The sequence below is a fragment of the Musa acuminata genome, chromosome BXJ2-4 (genome assembly GCF_036884655.1).
Source record: "Musa acuminata AAA Group cultivar baxijiao chromosome BXJ2-4, Cavendish_Baxijiao_AAA, whole genome shotgun sequence".
Classification (NCBI taxonomy): Eukaryota; Viridiplantae; Streptophyta; class Magnoliopsida; order Zingiberales; family Musaceae; genus Musa; species Musa acuminata.
In genome coordinates this window covers 17,413,877-17,432,146 of record NC_088341.1, presented here as the reverse complement: position 1 = coordinate 17,432,146, position 18,270 = coordinate 17,413,877, and the positions used below count along the sequence as shown (strand labels likewise).

General features: G+C 43.8%; 1 protein-coding gene across 5 annotated transcripts; it reads right to left on the bottom strand.

The window, feature by feature from the left end:
- Positions 1–864: 864 nt before the first annotated feature.
- Positions 865–17,791, bottom strand: LOC135584153 (ubiquitin carboxyl-terminal hydrolase 2-like). Of its 5 annotated transcripts, none has more exons than XM_065104115.1 (6): positions 17,733–17,791; positions 15,152–15,201; positions 7,449–7,495; positions 2,030–2,076; positions 1,858–1,960; positions 865–1,780 (listed from the first exon to the last, which is right to left on the bottom strand). In XM_065104115.1, exons 2-6 carry the CDS (start codon positions 15,183–15,185, stop codon positions 989–991), a joined length of 1,023 nt encoding a protein of 340 aa, XP_064960187.1. In that variant the 5' UTR covers positions 15,186–15,201; positions 17,733–17,791; the 3' UTR covers positions 865–988. The 5 variants fall into 5 exon arrangements, with proteins under 5 accessions (XP_064960187.1, XP_064960192.1, XP_064960188.1 ...); XM_065104120.1 differs by having other exon boundaries at positions 17,670–17,752; XM_065104116.1 differs by lacking the exon at positions 17,733–17,791 and adding an exon at positions 17,623–17,678.
- Between the last annotated feature and the right edge of the window lie 479 nt (positions 17,792–18,270).

The following is an 18,270-nucleotide window of genomic DNA, read 5'->3' as shown; positions in this document are numbered from 1 at the left end:
CCCGCCCGTACAACCCGGTTAGACGACAACTTTCATTCGCCTGCTCACAACTTCTAAAGGTGACTGTGCAGACGGAAACTCTCGACGTCAAAACATACATTAAACTTGGATCGATCGGAAGAAGTCTGAATAGAAGATATTTATTTGATGTGGTAGTTCATTTTTGTTTTATTCAAATGGGTTCGATTCAATGTCCATCCATTTAATTATGTAAGATTAATTTTCTTTTCGAGTAGAGTTATAAAATGAAAAACCTTATGCATTAATTTCTATTTGAGCACAATTATAAAAAAGGAGAACACTATCTTTAAATCGGTTTGGTTTACTAATCAGCTCCTTTGAGTCTTAGAAAGATTTAAATATTCTCGATTTTTATTTATTATTAATTATATTTGAATTCTGAAAGGTATTTAAGTCTAATGAAAGAGAATATAATTTGATTATATTTACTATTCTCTTATATCCTTAATTTTTGTTATTATCAAAGATATTCTAACCCTAAAAGGTATTAAGTTTTTTTTTTATGGATGAAAGAGAAAAAAAATTCTATTGTATTTATCCCTCACTATGTTATAAAATTATTTTATATTATTATTAACAAATTTATTTTTTATTAAAGAATATTAAACTTATGGGTGGTCGATTCACCGGTTCAATCAACAACCCAATTGTCCGGTCCGATTCTAGTAACCATATTCTTTTTAATAACTATGGGCCAAATTGGATTGGCTTCTATGCTTTATCTAAAGCATGTCTTCGGAAGGCATTAGCTAGAACAAAAAGAACTAACATCTTAATCTAATGGATCCAATGATAACTTTAGTCGAACTAGTATCATCATCAGCAAAGTTGAAGACTGCTTAGTTAGCACAACTTCAATTGCTTCACTATATAGAAATAAACCTTCAAAATGAGGCGCTTAACAACCAGGAGATCCAAGAACACACAAGTAGAGAATCTCTCTAAGCTTCATAAATTGCATACCAGTTTATCTCGGGCTGCTTGATTTCTGCTTGGCCTTCTCAATCAGAGGCTTCAATTGCTTCTTCTCTGAAAGAATCTTGAGAAAGTTGAATAGGAAGGGCACGTAGTTATGCTTCCTCCGGATGTTCTCAGTTCTCCATTTCTTGAACTTCTCTTCTTCCATTATTATCTTCTCGGTCACAGCTTCGATTCCAGCTGTCACCTCAGCAAGTGATTTGTTCAAGGCTTCGACTGCAGGACTGTGCTTGTTGGCAGCGCCCACATGTTCATTCAACTGCTGCACCAGATGCTCCCTCTTCTTTTGGAGTTCCTTGAGCTCAGCCGTGTACATCTCTTTCCGATTCTTTACGATAGCCATGAGGCTGAACCGGATTTCAATCTCCGAATACCTATCAATCCGTTCCTGAATTATCGGCTGAGCCATGTGCAGCCAGTCCAGGTCACCTGGCCCACCAGAGCAGAGGCCAAGGCTGATTGGCCCCTCCTTCAGTCCATCCAGCTCATACAGCACGCCATCGACAGGTAAATAGCTTATGAAATGGTAGACACCGTCATCCTTTCCTCCAACTTTCTGCTCCTCAGCTACAAACTGCTCGGGCCTAGCAAAGCTGTTATGGGCAAAGCTGTTATGGGCTGTTCGTATGGCTTCGCTGTTGTTGATTGCCAATCCTTTAAGTTCTGGAGGGAAGTTTTTGGTGAACTCTTTAAGCACGGACAGTTCTGGACCAACGTCAATATCTGGGCAGTTCATCAAAACCGACAGAATAGCTTGGGTTGCACAAGCATTGTTGATAACCTGCTCACAACCAAGTAGCTCAATGATACAAAGAACATAAAAGTAATTAAAGAAGCTTAATATAATCCTTGTCCAACCTGACTGGCAAAGAAAAGGTTTGGACTCAGATCCTTAATTACAGGACGGTCATCCTTTTCCCCTGGTCGCCACTTATACAGAAGTATCAAACCATATATGGGCCTGCAAGAATTAACGTCAGCTCTGACAATACACCAAAAAATGTAATGCAGGCTTTGGTTTAGTTCTAACCGCAGGTTGTCAAGAAAATCCATGTCAAGTGAATATAATTCTTCCACCTGTTCAGAAAAACTCATTCTCACCATACAGTTTGTTTTAACAAATAAAAGCTCACTTACGTTGTGTACCAGTAGATAAGAAGACAAGTGAAGTTGATATTTGAATAAAAAATTAATGAGAAATAGATAAACCCTAATATGCAATCATCTTGAACGTGCCAGTTAAATGAAACTGTTCAACCTGTCATTTATAGCAAAAAATATAAATAGTACAATTAAATCTGATATGCATGCAGTCCTCCAAGAAATGTGATAAGGGTAAAAATGGCGATGTAACACGCCATGACGTCAGCCATGCCTGGACAACACACTGCCCGAGGAAGTCGGCATTAACACCTAACCCAGGCTTAGTTCTTCACGCCACGCCAACCCCATGACAGACGCTATCAGCCTGCCTCCTGCGAGCAGCCACATCAGGTAACATCAAACTCATCTATGAATACCCCAGAGTTCTAAAGGAGCAGGAGGAGGACAAGCACAACGCACTTGGAGGCATCTCTTCCTCCAAAACCCTCTCCACATCGCTAACTTGATCGTCGGAGGGGTCGGGCCGAGCTCCCGGCCTGACCTGTGTGCAGGTCCGAGACGGTGTCGCCTCTTCCCAGCGTTGCGGCGGAGCTTTCTCCCGACCCGACCTGCCGACCCGACCCGCCGACCCGACCTCCCGACCCGAACCACCGTGCTGGGCCTTCGAGAGACCCCGAGGGACGGAGCCCGAGATCCCCGACATCCGGACCCCCGAACCGAGCCGCGACGGCCCCGAGGCCACGGCTTAAACAGATGCCCCCCGCATCATTTTGGCGCTAGAAGGAGGGCCCCGAATGTCGAGGGATCCTCATACTGATCCCGACGAACTCCCTGCCGAGGGATCGTTCTTAGCAGGGGCGCAGGCCGTGCGTCCCTTGCGTGACGGGCCGTGGGCTGACGACCTCCCCGCGACCTCTGAACGCTACTAGCGTTCATTCGACAACCCGGATCTGCTTCCGCCCGAGGGCGCTCCGAGCGTCCCCTCGCCGGTGTCATCCGAGGCCTTTCACGACCTCGCTCGTCAAGTCCGAGCTCTGACGGATATGGTGCAAACCATCATCCCGCTCGTCTCCCAACCGACACCCCCACTTATGACTCAGCCGCTACGGCAACAAGAGCCGCCCGCTCGAGCCCACATGACGCTTCTGGAGCCTTCCACTTCTCCTCGGGTCAGACCGACCCCACTCGGGGATCCAGTAAGGACAAACCCGAGCGGCCGCCCAGAGCCCGAGGTATTATCTCCGGAGTCAACGGACTCCCTGCGAGCCCAACTATGCTTTCTTAGTCAGCGGCTCGACGAACTAGAGAAGGAGTTTCGCAACTCAGGGGGAGAGCTCGAGATGGACACACACCGAGGATCTCCGTTCGCACCAGAGATACGAGATCACGCCGTTCCCCCGAACTTCCAGCTCCCTTCTTTGGACGCATACGACGGTTCCACTGACCCGACGGACCATGTCGCCGCTTTCCGTGCCCATTCAGCACTGTACGAAACGTCTAACGCTTTAATGTGCAGGGCGTTTCCCACGACGCTAAGGGGTCCGGCCCGCACATGGTATAGCGGCCTGAAGATCGGAACGACCACTTCCTTCGGGCAACTCGCCAAGGACTTCGAGCTCCACTTCGTAGCCCATGCCCGGCCGAAGCCCTCCGCGACACTGCTCCTCGGATTCAAACAAAGAGAGGACGAGCCCCTCTCGCATTTCGTGGATCGCTTTGCCACGCAAATCCGGAGCTTACCGGACACTCACCCCTCTCTGTTAGTGCAGGCGTTCATGGTAGGCTTGCGACCTTCCAGATTCTGCTGGTCCCTCGTAGAGCGACCCCCCACCACGATACCAGATATGCTCCAGCGAGCCAACCGGTACATCATGGCGGAAGCTTGGGTGACCGCAAGGAAGAGGAGTGACTCTGGGCGACAGGCCCCGTAGCAGCGGTCAAGCACCCGCGGTTGCTATCCGGTGTAATCCTCGTGCAAGGAATCTAGCCCCTTCCTCAGTCTCCTCCAAGCAAAGGCTCCATATTTACCTGACCACCTCTTGGCTCACGGTTAGCTTCGGTCTAACCCCCCTCCTTTTTGCATTCGCACGGCTCGGTCGGAGACGCCCGAGTCCACCTCAGCGCGGCCTACCCGCCTGAGCCATGTCCCTCGGTCGCAGTCTGCCCGAGTCCACCTCAGTACGGCCTGCCCGCCTGAGCGGTGTCCCTTGGCTGCAGCCTGCCTGCGCCGAGCTTCTCGGCCATACACCGCCGAGTTCACCTCAGAGCAGCCTGCCCACCTGAGCGGTGTCCCTCGGCCGCAACCTGCCTGCGCCGAGCTTCTCGGCCATACACTGCCGAGTTCACCTCAGAGCGGCCTGCCCGCTTGAGCAGTGTCCCTCGGCCGTAGCCTGCCTGCGCCGAGCTTCTCGGCCATACACTGTCGAGTTCACCTCAGCGCGACCTGCCCGCCTGAGTTGTCTCTCGGCCCGAGCCACTTCCCTCGGCCATGCACTGCTCGAGTCCACCTCGCGCGGCCTACCCGCCTATGTCGTACTACTCGGTCGCATGACCATCGCGACCACGCCTGCGCGGTCTGTCCGCCTGCGTCGTGCTACTCGGCCGCATGACCAACGCGACCACGCCTGCGCGGTCTGCCCGCCTGCGTCGTGATCCTCGGCCGCATAATGCCCGAGACCACACCTGCGTGGCCAGCCCGCCTGCGTCGTGCTCCTTGGCACCATGTTCCCGAGACACACCTGCGCGGCCAGCCGCCTGCGCCGTGCTCCTTGGCCCCATGCTCCCGAGACACGCCTGCGTGGCCAGCTCGCCTGCATCGCGCTCCTCGGCCGCATAATGCCCGAGACCGCACTTGCGCGGTCGGCCCACCTGCGTCGTGCTCCTCGGCTGCAAGCTGCCCAAAGCCACCTCCTCGGCCGCATAATGCCCGAGGCCACCTCCTCGGCTGCAGGCTACCCAAAGCCACCTCCTCGGCCGCATAATGCCCGAGGCCACCTCCTCGGCCGCATGATGCCCGAGCCCACACCAGCGCGGTCTCTCCGCCTGCGTCGTGCTACTCGGTCGCATGACCATCGCGACCACGCTTGCGCGGTCTGTCCGCCTGCGTCGTGCTACTCGGCCGCATGACCAACGCGACCACGCCTGCGCGGTCTGTCTGCCTGCGTCGTGATCCTCGGCTGCATGATGCCCGAGACCACACCTGTGCGGCCTGCCCGCCTGCGTCGTGCTCCTTGGCCCCATGTTCCCGAGACACACCTGCGCGGCCAGCCCACCTGCGTCGTGCTCCTTGGCTCCATGTTCCCGAGACACGCCTGCGCGGTCAATACGCCTGCGTCGTGCTCCTTGGCCCCATGCTCCCGAGACACGCCTACGCGGCCAAGCCCGCTTGCATCGGGCTCCTCGGCCCTTCGGCTCTATGTTCCCCGAGACCTCGTCCGCGCGGCCAGCCCGTCTGAAGACAGAAGCCATGCATCGGACTCCTCTTATACAACAACCGACGCATAGCTCCTTTCGGGGGGGAATATAATAAGGGTAAAAATGGCGATGTAACACGCCATGACGTCAGCCATGCCTGGACAACACACTGCCCGAGGAAGTCGGCATTAACACCTAACCCAGGCTTAGTTCTTCACGCCACGCCAACCCCATGTCAGACGCTATCAGCTTGCCTCCTGCGAGCAGCCACATCAGGTAACATCAAACTCATCTATAAATACCCCAGAGTTCTAAAGGAGCAGGAGGAGGACAAGCACAACGCACTTGGAGGCATCTCTTCCTCCAAAACCCTCTCCACATCGCTAACTTGATCGTCGGAGGGGTCGGGCCGAGCTCCCGGCCTAACCTGTGTGTAGGTCCGAGACGGTGTCGCCTCTTCCCGGCGCTGCGGCGGAGCTTTCTCCCGACCCGACCTGCCGACCCGACCCGCCGAACCGACCCGCCGACCCGACCTCCCGACCCGAACCACCATGCTGGGCCTTCGGGAGACCTCGAGGGACGGAGCCCGAGATCCCCGACATCCGGACCCCCGAACCGAACCGCAACGGCCCCGAGGCCACGGCTTAAACAGATGCCCCCCGCATCAAAATGCATCACAAAACACCATAAACAGCTCATAAGACCTTATGAAATTGATAACTATGCTATTCTTTCATCAGAACTTTTTTCTCTCACTTCTAATGTGTGGACTATGAACTACTCAAGACATGAACACCTTTAGCAAAGTTCCAAGTTACAACCATGTTTTATGCAATTGGCTGCCCTTCAAACTTTTATCAGTTACAACCATATGTTTTAGCAAAATTCATCGCTGACTCTCATCTACTGTAGACATGTTATTTAGAGCAGAATAAATAAACAAATAACATATCAAAATCTTTTTTTTTCCCATAAGATGAACCAAGCTAATATGAAACTTCCTAACTACCTCTAAAATGTAAACTTGTAACAAGGCAAATGTTCCAAACCATTCAGAGAAATGGTATCAAGAATTAGAAGAATAAGAACTTGTGGAAACTTGAAATTTTTCTTAAATAATTACTTCCTAAATGCATTATGAAAACCGCAAAAAGGGAAGTTGATTAACTGTCTCAAACAAGCCCACATGAAATGATGAAAAAAACAACAGAGTCAATTGACAGCTTCAAGCATGTTCATGATATAATATAATGGAAAAGGATCACGGGTCTTTTATCACTCACAAGAATGCAGAACAGGTCACTAGATGATGATGTTGAGAGACATATAACAAAATTTGTCAGAAAATTATCTGAATACTTTGAATAAACAAATTGAAAAGGGTAATAACAGAGCCCAATATATATGTTTAAGCCCCTCACTTTATAGAGGGTACCTATAAGCTTTTTGTAAAAATCTTCAAAACTATCTTCTTAAGTCTGTTCTATCATATATCAAGTAATAATTTATCATGATATGCAACATACAAATCGATGCATCTTGTTTCAGTCATCTATTAGCCGATGATTTAGAAACTCAAAAGTTGGTATATTCAAGTCCTGTCATTTGACACATACCACTGCTAGTTAAAATGTGCAGATTGGTAAGAGCAACCTGATTGAGTAGAATCAATTATTGGTCAATTTCCAATTGGCTAATAATAACTGGAATAGGTATTGGTTATCAATGTCTCCTTTCATACATAACATACTATCTCGTGCTGGTGCATGAAAGCAACAACAGAAAAACCAATCATTGGACCAGTTCTTGATAGTCATCTCTGTTGTAAATAAATTAAATATCAAATAGATGCCAACATGATGTGCACTAACAATTTGGTGTACCATTTGACAGTTATACAAAACAAAAGAAAAAAATGGAGGCAAACTTACTTGAACTCCCTTGACTTGCATTTGTTGTATGAGTTCAGTAAAAACACCTGGATGAGATATGTAACTAAGATTAAACAGGAAATAGAGTACTTCAACAACACTTAAACTCAGAAAGTATATTAAAGTGACATCAGAAACTGATTTCTAAGGTGCTTCACAACAAGGTGGTAGTTGTTAAACATCCTAGTTCCAAAAGTTATTCGATGTGCATATACCCAAGTGTTATGAACTAAACCATGAATACCTTTGCAATTTATATATTTCCTGACTCCATTTTAGTTCTTGGATCCAGATTTTTCTTCGTATATATACACATTACTTCCAGAAAAAGACTAATCAATCCAACTGGTAACAAATGAAGCTTAGAGATCCATACAACAATGATAAGAACCCATCAATTTACTTTTAAAATAAGTCAAGTATTTCCTAACAACAAAAGCCCCAGAACACATAGGAAACATGATGGATGCACCGAATTAATTGACAACTGCAATAGGAACAACTGCAGATTTACAATGAAAATGCCAAGATCAGGAAAAAGAAGCTTGAAATAACATAAAGGAAGCCAGATGTCTAATATTAAGTGTTGGTACATGTTAGTACCAGCATGCAGAATAATGGACATGTTTACTAACTAAAGCATAACAAGAGCATTTTGGTACATTGTCAAACATGGAAAGTTGTTCTCATGACTAATGTGCATCAACCGTTATTCAGTTTCATTTATAATCCTGCAACGGAATATCTAAAATGGGCCATTCTGAGAATTAACCAGTCTATAGAAATCTTAAAACGTCTGAAATTCAAGAAAATCATACTGAACATCAACTTAAAATGCCCACTATCTACAAACCAGAGACCCACAATGACAAGTGAAAGTAAAGGCTAGTTTCAAGAAATGTAGTGTTAGGACTCTAGCTTGGAGAGTCCTAATTGAGAGGGACATTCATGTAAAACTGTTAGGACTCAAGCTAGGAGAGTCCTAATTGAGAGGGACATTCTGTTAGGACTCTAGCTATGAGAGTCCTAATTGAGAGGGGCATTCATGTAGGAGGTGTTTTCTTAAAGAAGAATTAGGAGTTGTAAGGGAATAGGAGTCTTGACTAGAAGTCCTACTAGGAGTTGGTTAGAAGTAAGAGTCTTAAGTAGGAGTCCTATTAGGAGTTAGGGTTTAGAAGCCCTATAAATAGCCATGTATTCATTCTCTTTTCATAAGCAATAGATGAATCTTTTCTGCAGCCTTTGAGCAGCAACTTGGAGGGAGGAACCCCTATAGAGTTCTAAGGAGGCCGATCCCCTAAAGAGATCAACCCCAAGTTTAGAATCTGCAAGGGTTCTAACACCTGGTATCAGAGCAGCGTTCTTGGCATCTCGTTGCCCTTCCACTGCCATCCATCAGCCCTCCACAACCTCCCAAAGCAATTTCCACAATTGCTTAAAAGATCGTCGCCGAATTCCGCCATCATCTCCACCACCGTGGATCATCCTTTGATCTCCCCGTAAATTGCAACAGGTTCTGGTTTCCTACCTTATTGCTGCTGCAATTTAGTTATCCTTATTCGAAAATCCAAAAAAAAAAAAATGTTCCTATATTGCTGCATAAACCTTTCGTCACAAAGTTTTCATCTCTACGACGAAAGATACATTGCAGAATTCCAGCCGCATAGCACCATCTGTTTGATCTTGCTACTGTGCTTTTTCTATCCAAATTTCTATGAAATTTTTATGACATCTTTGACACTTCCTAACAGCAGATTTCCCCTTGGTTTTTTAAAAAAATTCTCAATATAAACCATTGATTTTTTACGTCTAATCTGCTATACTTGAAAATCTGCACTATAAAATTTCAGCTGCATAGCACTGTTTGTTTGATCTTGATACTATAGTGTTTCTATCCAAATCTCTACGAAATTTTTATGATAGCTTTGACACTTCCTAACAGTGGATTTCCCTTTGGTTTCATCAAAAAATTCTCAATATAAACCACTGATCTTTTACGTCCAATCTGCTATACTTAAAAATCTGTGTTGTAGAAAATTTCAACAGCATATTGTTGCCTTAACTCATCTATTTGCAATCTTTTTTGAATAAAATTTCTTATACACTTCATAGATCATCTTAGCTTCCATCTAAGATTGATATATTAAGGAATTCATCTCTAAAAATGATTTTGTGTTGCTGCAAATTTTCATCGTAACCCATTGAAAATTTTCGACGACAATTCTGCTATCGCAACTTGCACCAATTTTCTTGCTGTTATACTGCCGAAATTCTCTTGATTAAATTAGACATCCTTGCTGTTATATAATCTGTGATTTTGCTATCAATTCCCTCCTCAATTCTCTTAAGTTTTTGGTAGAAATTACATCGAGAAACCATTGTTTCTTCGACGACAATTCTACTCTTACAAGACAACACATACTTGCTGCAACTTCCACTGATTTCTATCAAACCTTTGCTGCCATCTACCACAGATCCAAAACTTTCATCCACGGCCCTAAAACTCCACTAAACCACACCCTCAAACTGCACCCAAAACTGCCACAAAACAAGCCTAAATCGTAGCCTACATCCACCGATCCACCAACCCTTTCGACCATCACTTCTCTCAACTTATACATGCCTTTAACCTAACAACAAAAGAGAGATCTTAACATCATAGATTTGGAGGCATATACTATGGCATCTAAGGAGGCAATCAATGCTAAATTCGAAGCCTTGGAGGCGCGAATGGAGGATAAGATTCGGACACTCTTTACCGAACTCAGATTGGGCCGACCACTAAGCCCGAAGAAATCACATCAAGGAGAGAGCTTTGCCCAATCACACCAAGCCCAAAGATATGACTTCCAAGAGAGGGGAAGCTCTATGACCAACCCCAACTATCCATGCTTGAGAGTAGACTTCCCTAGATGGGAAGAAGGAGACCCAATTGGTTGGATCTCACGCGCGGAGCGATATTTTCGGTACCATAAAATCGCGGATGCATCTATGGTGAAAATTGCAGCTATATATCTTGAAGGGGATGCTATACGGTGGTTTGACTGGTTTGAACATACTTATGGAGTCCTTTCATGGCGACAATTCAAAGAAGGACTGCTGATCCGCTTCAGACCAACCGATTACGAGAATATTGACGGACAACTAGCAAAGATCCGACAAACCTCTACCATTCAGGAGTACTAAACCAGGTTTGAAAGGTTATCTAATCAAACTCATGATTGGTCTCAAAAACAGCTATTGAGAACCTTCATTGAGGGCTTGAAGCCGGAGATCCGAGGAGAAGTTAAAGCGCGACAACCGTATACGCTTATGGCAGCCATCTCTTTCGCACGACATCAAGAGAAGCAATTGAACCATGAAGCTTGGAGGACTAGGGTCAGTGATTTAAAAAGCGCTAGGCGCCAAAAGGCGCCAAGGTCCACAAACGCCCGAGGCGCTAGGCGCTCGCCCAAGCGCTCGCCCGAGCGAAGCGAGGCGCTAAATTATAAAAATATATAATATAATTATAAAATATATAATATAATTATTTAAAATTATCTAAATTATAAAAATATATAATATAATTATAACAATAATTTTAAATAAATAAAAATTAACAACATTAAAATCAAAATAATATATTATTAATCTATTAACAGAAAATTAATTATTTCAAAATTCAAATAAACTTAATATTAAGAGTATACTGAGCCTGATGAAGAAATGAGGAAGCGGCGGCGAGCGGCGGCAGCAGCAGCGGCGAGCGGCGGCAGCGCCAGCGGGAAAGGGAAAGGGAGCGAAAGGCGCGAGCAGCGGGAGGCCTCGAGGGAGGCGCGAGCAACGGGAAGGCTCGCGGGAGGGCTCGAGGGAGGCGCGAGCAGCGGGAAGGCTCGCGGGAGGGCTCGCAGGAGACGCGAGCAGCGACAGCGGCGAGCAGCGGCGAGTAGCGACAGCGAGCGACGAGATCGCGATCGGGATCGGGATCAGGATCGAGAGCGGCAGCGGCAACAGGTTAGTGTTGGGTTAGGGTTAGGGTTGGGGTTATATCAGTTCAGTTGGTTCGATTGAACCAACTAACAACCGAACCAGGACCGAACCAGACCTAAAATTCTGGTTCGATCGCCTTGGTTTACCCAGGCGCTCGCCCGAAGCGCCCAGCGCCTGGGCTCGGGCTAGCGCCCAGGCGGCGCCTGTTTGAAGCGCGCCGCCTGGGACATTAGCAAGGCGCTCGAGCCTCGCCTCGCCTCGCCTCGCCCGAGCGCTTAGGCGAGCGCCCGAGCGCCTTTTGCAATCACTGACTAGGGTCGCTCCTCAACCAGTAATATTGAAGCCCTCAGCCCCCCCTATTGTCGACTAAGTCCCTACACCAAAGAGCTTATCAAGAGAAGAGCTTCGGGAGCAATATGCGAAGGGGTTATGTTGGCATTGTGACGAGCCGTGGAGCCGTGAGCATCGCTGTAGTAAAGGAAGACTTTTTATTATTGAACCGATAGAAGAAGAGGTCATTGAACATTCAGAAGAGAGCCTTGAACATGAAGAAAAAGATGCAGAAGAAGAGCCACAACCGACCGAAGTTACGGTACATACACTAGCTGGCTACTCAAACCCGCACACGATGAAAGTTGGAGGCCTTCTCAAACAACAACCGATCACTGTTCTCATCGACGCGGGCAGCACTAATAACTTCCTAAACAGTAAGGTTGCTGTCTATATGAACTTACTTATTGAGAATTGCAGCAGGTTTGTCGTTAAGGTCGCCAACGGACAGATTTTGAAGTGTGATCATAGGTGCCCGCAGGTGAAACTGTTGTTGCAAGACCAAGAGATAATTGCATATTTCTTCCTCCTCCCTCTTGATGATCATGAGGCCATACTCAGAATTAAATGGTTGATGACATTAGGTGATATTTCTTGAAATTTTATGCAACTAATTATAAAATTTTACAGTAAGGAGAAACAGGTGACACTGCACGGGAAACGTGAGGGCGACGTAACGACGATTTGCACACAACAAATGGAGAAGGTTTTGCATAAAGCATGCAGCGGCTTTTTGGTACAACTTGAGCAACAAACTAAGGGAGAGCCAACAAAATTTGAAGATCCAAATCTACTTCCTTTGCTTGCTGAATTTTCAGATATATTTGACGAACCGCGCAACCTACCTCTTACCCGTCGGCATAATCATTGTATAATGATTCTTCCAGGCAAATCTCCAGCAAATGCTCAGCCATATCAATATCCACATCTCCAGAAGGGTGAAATAGAAAGGATTGTAAAAGAGATGCTCAAAACAGGAGTTATTCGGCCAAGTTGCAGCCCCTACTCTTCACCGGTGCTCCTCATACGAAAGAAGGATGGAATATGGCGATTATGTGTTGATTACCGAGCTCTCAATGGCATAACCATCAAGGATAAATACCCTATTCCAGTAATAGATGAGTTGCTAAGGGAGCACAAATCTTCACAAAGTTGGACCTTCGATCCGGGTATCATCAAATACGAGTATGCAAAGAAGACATACCGAAAACCACCTTTTGAACACACAACAACCACTATGAATTTTTGCTTTCTTCATAAGAAGGTGGAATATCTTGGGCATATCATATCAGAGGAAGGTGTGGCAGTAGACCCCTTCAAAATTGGAGCAATGCAAAACTGGCTGACCCCGTGGAACATAAAATTGCTACATGGCTTTCTGGGTTTAACAGGCTACTACTGCAAGTTCGTGAAAAACTATGGAGAGATCAGTGCACCACTTACTTCCTTACTTAAAAAAGATGTCTTCCAATGGTCGGACAGAGCCTCCGATGCCTTCGACAAACTTAAGGCAGCCATGACGACGACGCCGGTGCTAACACTACCAGATTTCAACCGACCCTTCATTATTGAGGCCGACGCATCTGGAGTCGGAATTGGAGCCATTCTCATGCAAGATGGTCGACCACTCATATACACTAGCAAGGCATTATCTCCCTCCCATCAAAATAAGTCAACATATGATAAGGAGATGCTCGCCATTGTGCGCGCAGCAACGAGGTGGAGACCCTACTTGATTGGCCGACAATTTCAAATTAAAACCGACCATAAAAGCCTCAAGTACTTTTTGGAGCGAAAAATATCATCCCCTGAGCAGCAAAAAAGGGTAATAAAACTTCTTGGATTTGATTATGAAATAACTTACAAAAAGGGGAAATAGAATGTTCTTGCAGATGCGCTTTCGCAGCTACCCGAGCAAGTTGAAGTTTCGGTCGTTTCACTTCCGACCAGCGACTTTCTTAAGGATATTAAGATGGAATGGCAGGAAGATTCAGAGACTAGTAAGATTATAAAAAAATTGGAGGAAGCACCAAGCCCCATGGCTCATTACAATTGGGACTCAAAAGAATTACACTACAAGGGACGCATTGTGCTTACGATAAATTCTACTTGCATCTTCACGAGCAGATTTTGGACAAAGTTATTCCATATGCAGGGTACTAAATTGAAAAGGAGTATGACATATCACCCACAAACCGACGGCCAGACGAAAGTTTTAAATAGGTGCTTGGAGACAACCCGAAGCCACCCACCAAATATGACTACCCAAAGAGAACTCCAGACCCAGCCAAGTGCCATTATTGATCGACGGATCGTGACTCGACGACGATGACCCACTAATGAAGTGCTAATACAGTGGGCGAACCTACCAATAGAAGATGCCACTTGGGAGAACTATGATGACTTAAAGATCAAATTCCCAGAATTCACGAATCATCAACCTCGAGGACAAGGCTGATTTGAAGAGGGCGGGTCTGTTAGGACTCTAGCTTGGAGAGTCCTAATTGAGAGGGACATTCATGTAAAACTATTAGGACTCTAGCTAGGAGAGTCCTAATTGAGAGGGACATTCTGTTAGGACTCTAGCTATGAGAGTCCTAATTGAGAGGGGCATTCATGTAGGAGGTGTTTTCTTAAAGAAGAATTAGGAGTTGTAAGGGAATAGAAGTCTTGACTAGGAGTCCTACTAGGAGTTGGTTAGAAGTAAGAGTCTTAAGTAGGAGTCCTATTAGGAGTTAGGGTTTAGAAGCCCTATAAATAGCCATGTATTCCTTCTCTTTTCATAAGCAATAGCTGAATCTTTTCTGCAGCCTTTGAGCAGCAACTTGGAGGGAAGAACCCCTATAGAGTTCTAAGGAGGCCGATCCCCTAAAGAGATCAACCCCAAGTTTAGAATCTGCAAGGGTTCTAACATGTAGCCAAAACATGAACAGATTCTAGATTCACAATTTCGGACTCAAAGGGACCCTCTTAAATGTATGTCTCTGCATATTTCAAGATTGCATGTGTAAAACTGTAAGTTAACCTTCATTTCTAGCTATCTCTGCATGTCAATGGGGGCAATTAGAAATGATACCACAAGCAAAAGCCTACTGACAACCACTTTTAAGGAAAAGAAGGAAATATCAGGTTTCATGAAAAATTTCATAAGATTTATAAAATTTCATAAATTAAAATAATATATCTGAGACAAAAAAAAATACAAGTTATAAAATTTAAGGAGACACATAAGCACAGTACCTAGTACAAAAAGTTTCAACAAATATAAAATCCAAACCAAAAACACTTGCTTACAGTAGTCTACTCATATGTACAAGAAATCTTTGCAAAACAAAAAAAAAAGTTAGGGAACTAACAACAAGAAAAGGCCCAAGGCAAATATATGCTTCAGACACACAACTTACCAGGGTCAGACTCAATAGCGCACCAAGACATCATGAGAAATATTTAAATCCTGCATAATTAAGCCAAAATTTTAATAACCTATAAAAAACCCAGAAAATTACTTAAAAATAAAAGAATATATTGAATCAAGCTTTTCAGCAAAATAATCCCTAAGTCATCAGTGATTGTAAATCAATATCGGACCAAGGCATAAAGTTTCAACTACACACCAAACCCTAAACCCTCAATAAATCCAATGCCTAATCAGCACACAGATTGGGCAGTTCCACCAAGTCCGATCCGAAGATGAAATGAACTGCCCTGTAAGTATGAAATATCGAGCTCACTATGGGCTTATCGTCTGAAACTATCCATCATAATACCGCTTTTGGTCTTGTTTCTCTTTTTTTTTCTCTTCATCATCATTTACTTCTCTTCTTTTACTGCAGATGTTCTACTTTTGTTGCCCATCTGCATTACCAGGTCAATGCCATCCTCTCATCATGCTGCCATTCCACTCCAGCCTTACTACTGTATCTCTCTCTTTTTCGCTGTGCTTGTAGTGGTCCAACCAGTACCAACCATACTAACATTTAGTACACTGTCGACATCAGTACCATCAAGTCCAACCTTAGATTGGTAACAGGACCGAACCAAGATTTTAGTCCTTGTTTCAGACTACCAAATTGGTAAGATTAAAGCATGTAAATCTAAAGCAATTTCAGATCTTGTACAACTAAGTCAAACTCAATGTAGCAGTTTAGATAACCCAAGGTTATCTTCCTCAAAAAGCTCACCGTAAAAAGTTCATATATCATATCAGGGAGCATGAGTAACTGCAATCTTAAAAGGTATAAAGATACAATAAAATGCACAAAAAAAGTTATGCTTATAGACTTCTGACATGTGCAAATAGAAACTTGAAGAGAGGCAACCAACATCAAATCCTGTGTTGAATTGACCTAAACAGTTTAAACAGACAAATAAAAGATACCCAGTAATTTTGTTATTTCTCAAAGGAATACATAGTAGGACCAACTTATGTTGGGCGAGCAGGAAGAGTTGGAATGTCTAAGTGGGGCGTTCAAGGTTGTATACAATCCTTAATTCAGTTATATAAGGGGGAAGCGAGAAAATAGTATGAAGAGTGGAAGCATTCCAACTGATACCACCTTGTTCTAGCATCAAACGAAAAAAGTAATAACCACTAATAGAGAATACATGTGTTGCTTCAGTCTCACTCCAATGGATTACAATCGATCAAAATGTGGCAAACATCAATAAATGGTAGTAAAGATACTACTACAACAAGAACAACAAGCTGTAATGTCCCAACTATTTGGGGTCGCTACATGAATCTGTTCCACCAATCCAAGTAAAAGGTATATCATAATACTTACTGCATAATATTTCTACTTGTAAGAAAATCAATATATCCAGAAAAGCAAAGTTCCAATTATCTTTCTTTTTCTCTGTTTGATCATCCAAGAGAATCGCCAAATGACCAGACTGGGAACATGCATGGCATTCAATACTGTGATCAGTACAATGTTTCTTAAAATAACATCAAATGTTGATATTCGATGTTCTGATTATCTCATTGAAGAAACATTCCTTGCAAAAGCAACCGACTTTTTCAGAAGAAGGCATGATAATTAAAGAGGAATAATTATTTTCACACAATTCAGGACAAAGAACAGATAAACTTGCATTGCATGATGGAACTTGCAGAAGGTAATAGTGTTTTCCACTTGATATTTCGAGACTAAAGATGACTGAGTACCTTCCAAGTAACAATCTTATGTTAAGTTAGCAGGAAACAACTATGTTTTCTTTTCGAAAATAGTGTCTGGAAAATTGATATGAACACTACAGCAATTTCTTTCACCCAATGTGAGCACCTGAGAAAAGGAAAAGAATAGAAGTGGATGGTCCAACTACATACTACATATTAGGCAAACAAACAGATGATGCAGGCTTATTTGCTGGTCCAACTTTGGTTTTAGGTGCCACAAGATCAATTAAAATAAAGGTTATTTTTAATTCTAAAATTAAAAGTATTTGTAATATCATGAGAACTAAGAAAGAAGATTATGCGTGACAGTTCTATAACCCTCCTTAACAAACAAATAAGGTGTGTTTCCATCATAGGCTGACACGAACGGAAAAAACAACACTACAATGGAGAAGAAAACAACTACATCAAATTCTTGTTCTATGCGAACAAAGAATGAGCCGAGAGAGATCAAACAAAAACAGACATAGATTGAACCCACGATTCAAGGATTGCATTCATAGCTTAACAGCAAGCCACAAGCTTTTCCAACCAGAACTCCTTCCTAATCAACGATTCATTTATTTTTCCTCACAAACTACAATCAAAATCATGAGAAACTCATACCGATAATTAAGGACAGAAGAAGGAACCCTAATGGGCAAAAAAAAGACGCAAGTAGAAATCAACACAACCGAAAACCTAAACCCCAAAAACCTTTCAAAAACCTAGAAACGAGTACAAACAGGAGGCAGAAGGGTTACAGGGATCTCAAAGAACAAAGAGAGCAGCAATATACGACGAAGACATGGAACGAAAGGAAGTACCCGTGAGTGCCAATTGGCGACGGTGGATGTGATGGAGTGACAAGACGAGACGGTTTTCTCAGATGTTATAGTAGTTCCAACAATATATCGAGTTTACCCGAATCACTACCTTTGCTCTGATTGAATCGCAAGTGGCCCCACAAAAGATGCCAAAGTGGAACCATCGTCCGTTTACATACTTGTGTGGGTAAAGAAAATTCCACTGTACGTTCTGATTTTTTTATTATAATTTACATTTTAGTAGTATATAAATTAATTACAGTATTTATTGTAAACCTATTAAAAATATTACAAGTTTATTCAAAAACATTAAGATTTGCATCAAATTCTCCCTATTTACTTGTTATTATTCATAAACCAATTCATATTTAAAACCTTATTTTCTTAAGCAAGTTAATTTTTATTGGGTCTTTATGTTCATTTATTTGTTATAATATTTTTAAATGGGTTGGTGGAGGTATCAAAAACACTATAAGTAATATAGAAATTATTTTTGTTCTTAAACCAATAAAGATAATTATTTCATTTTTTATATATA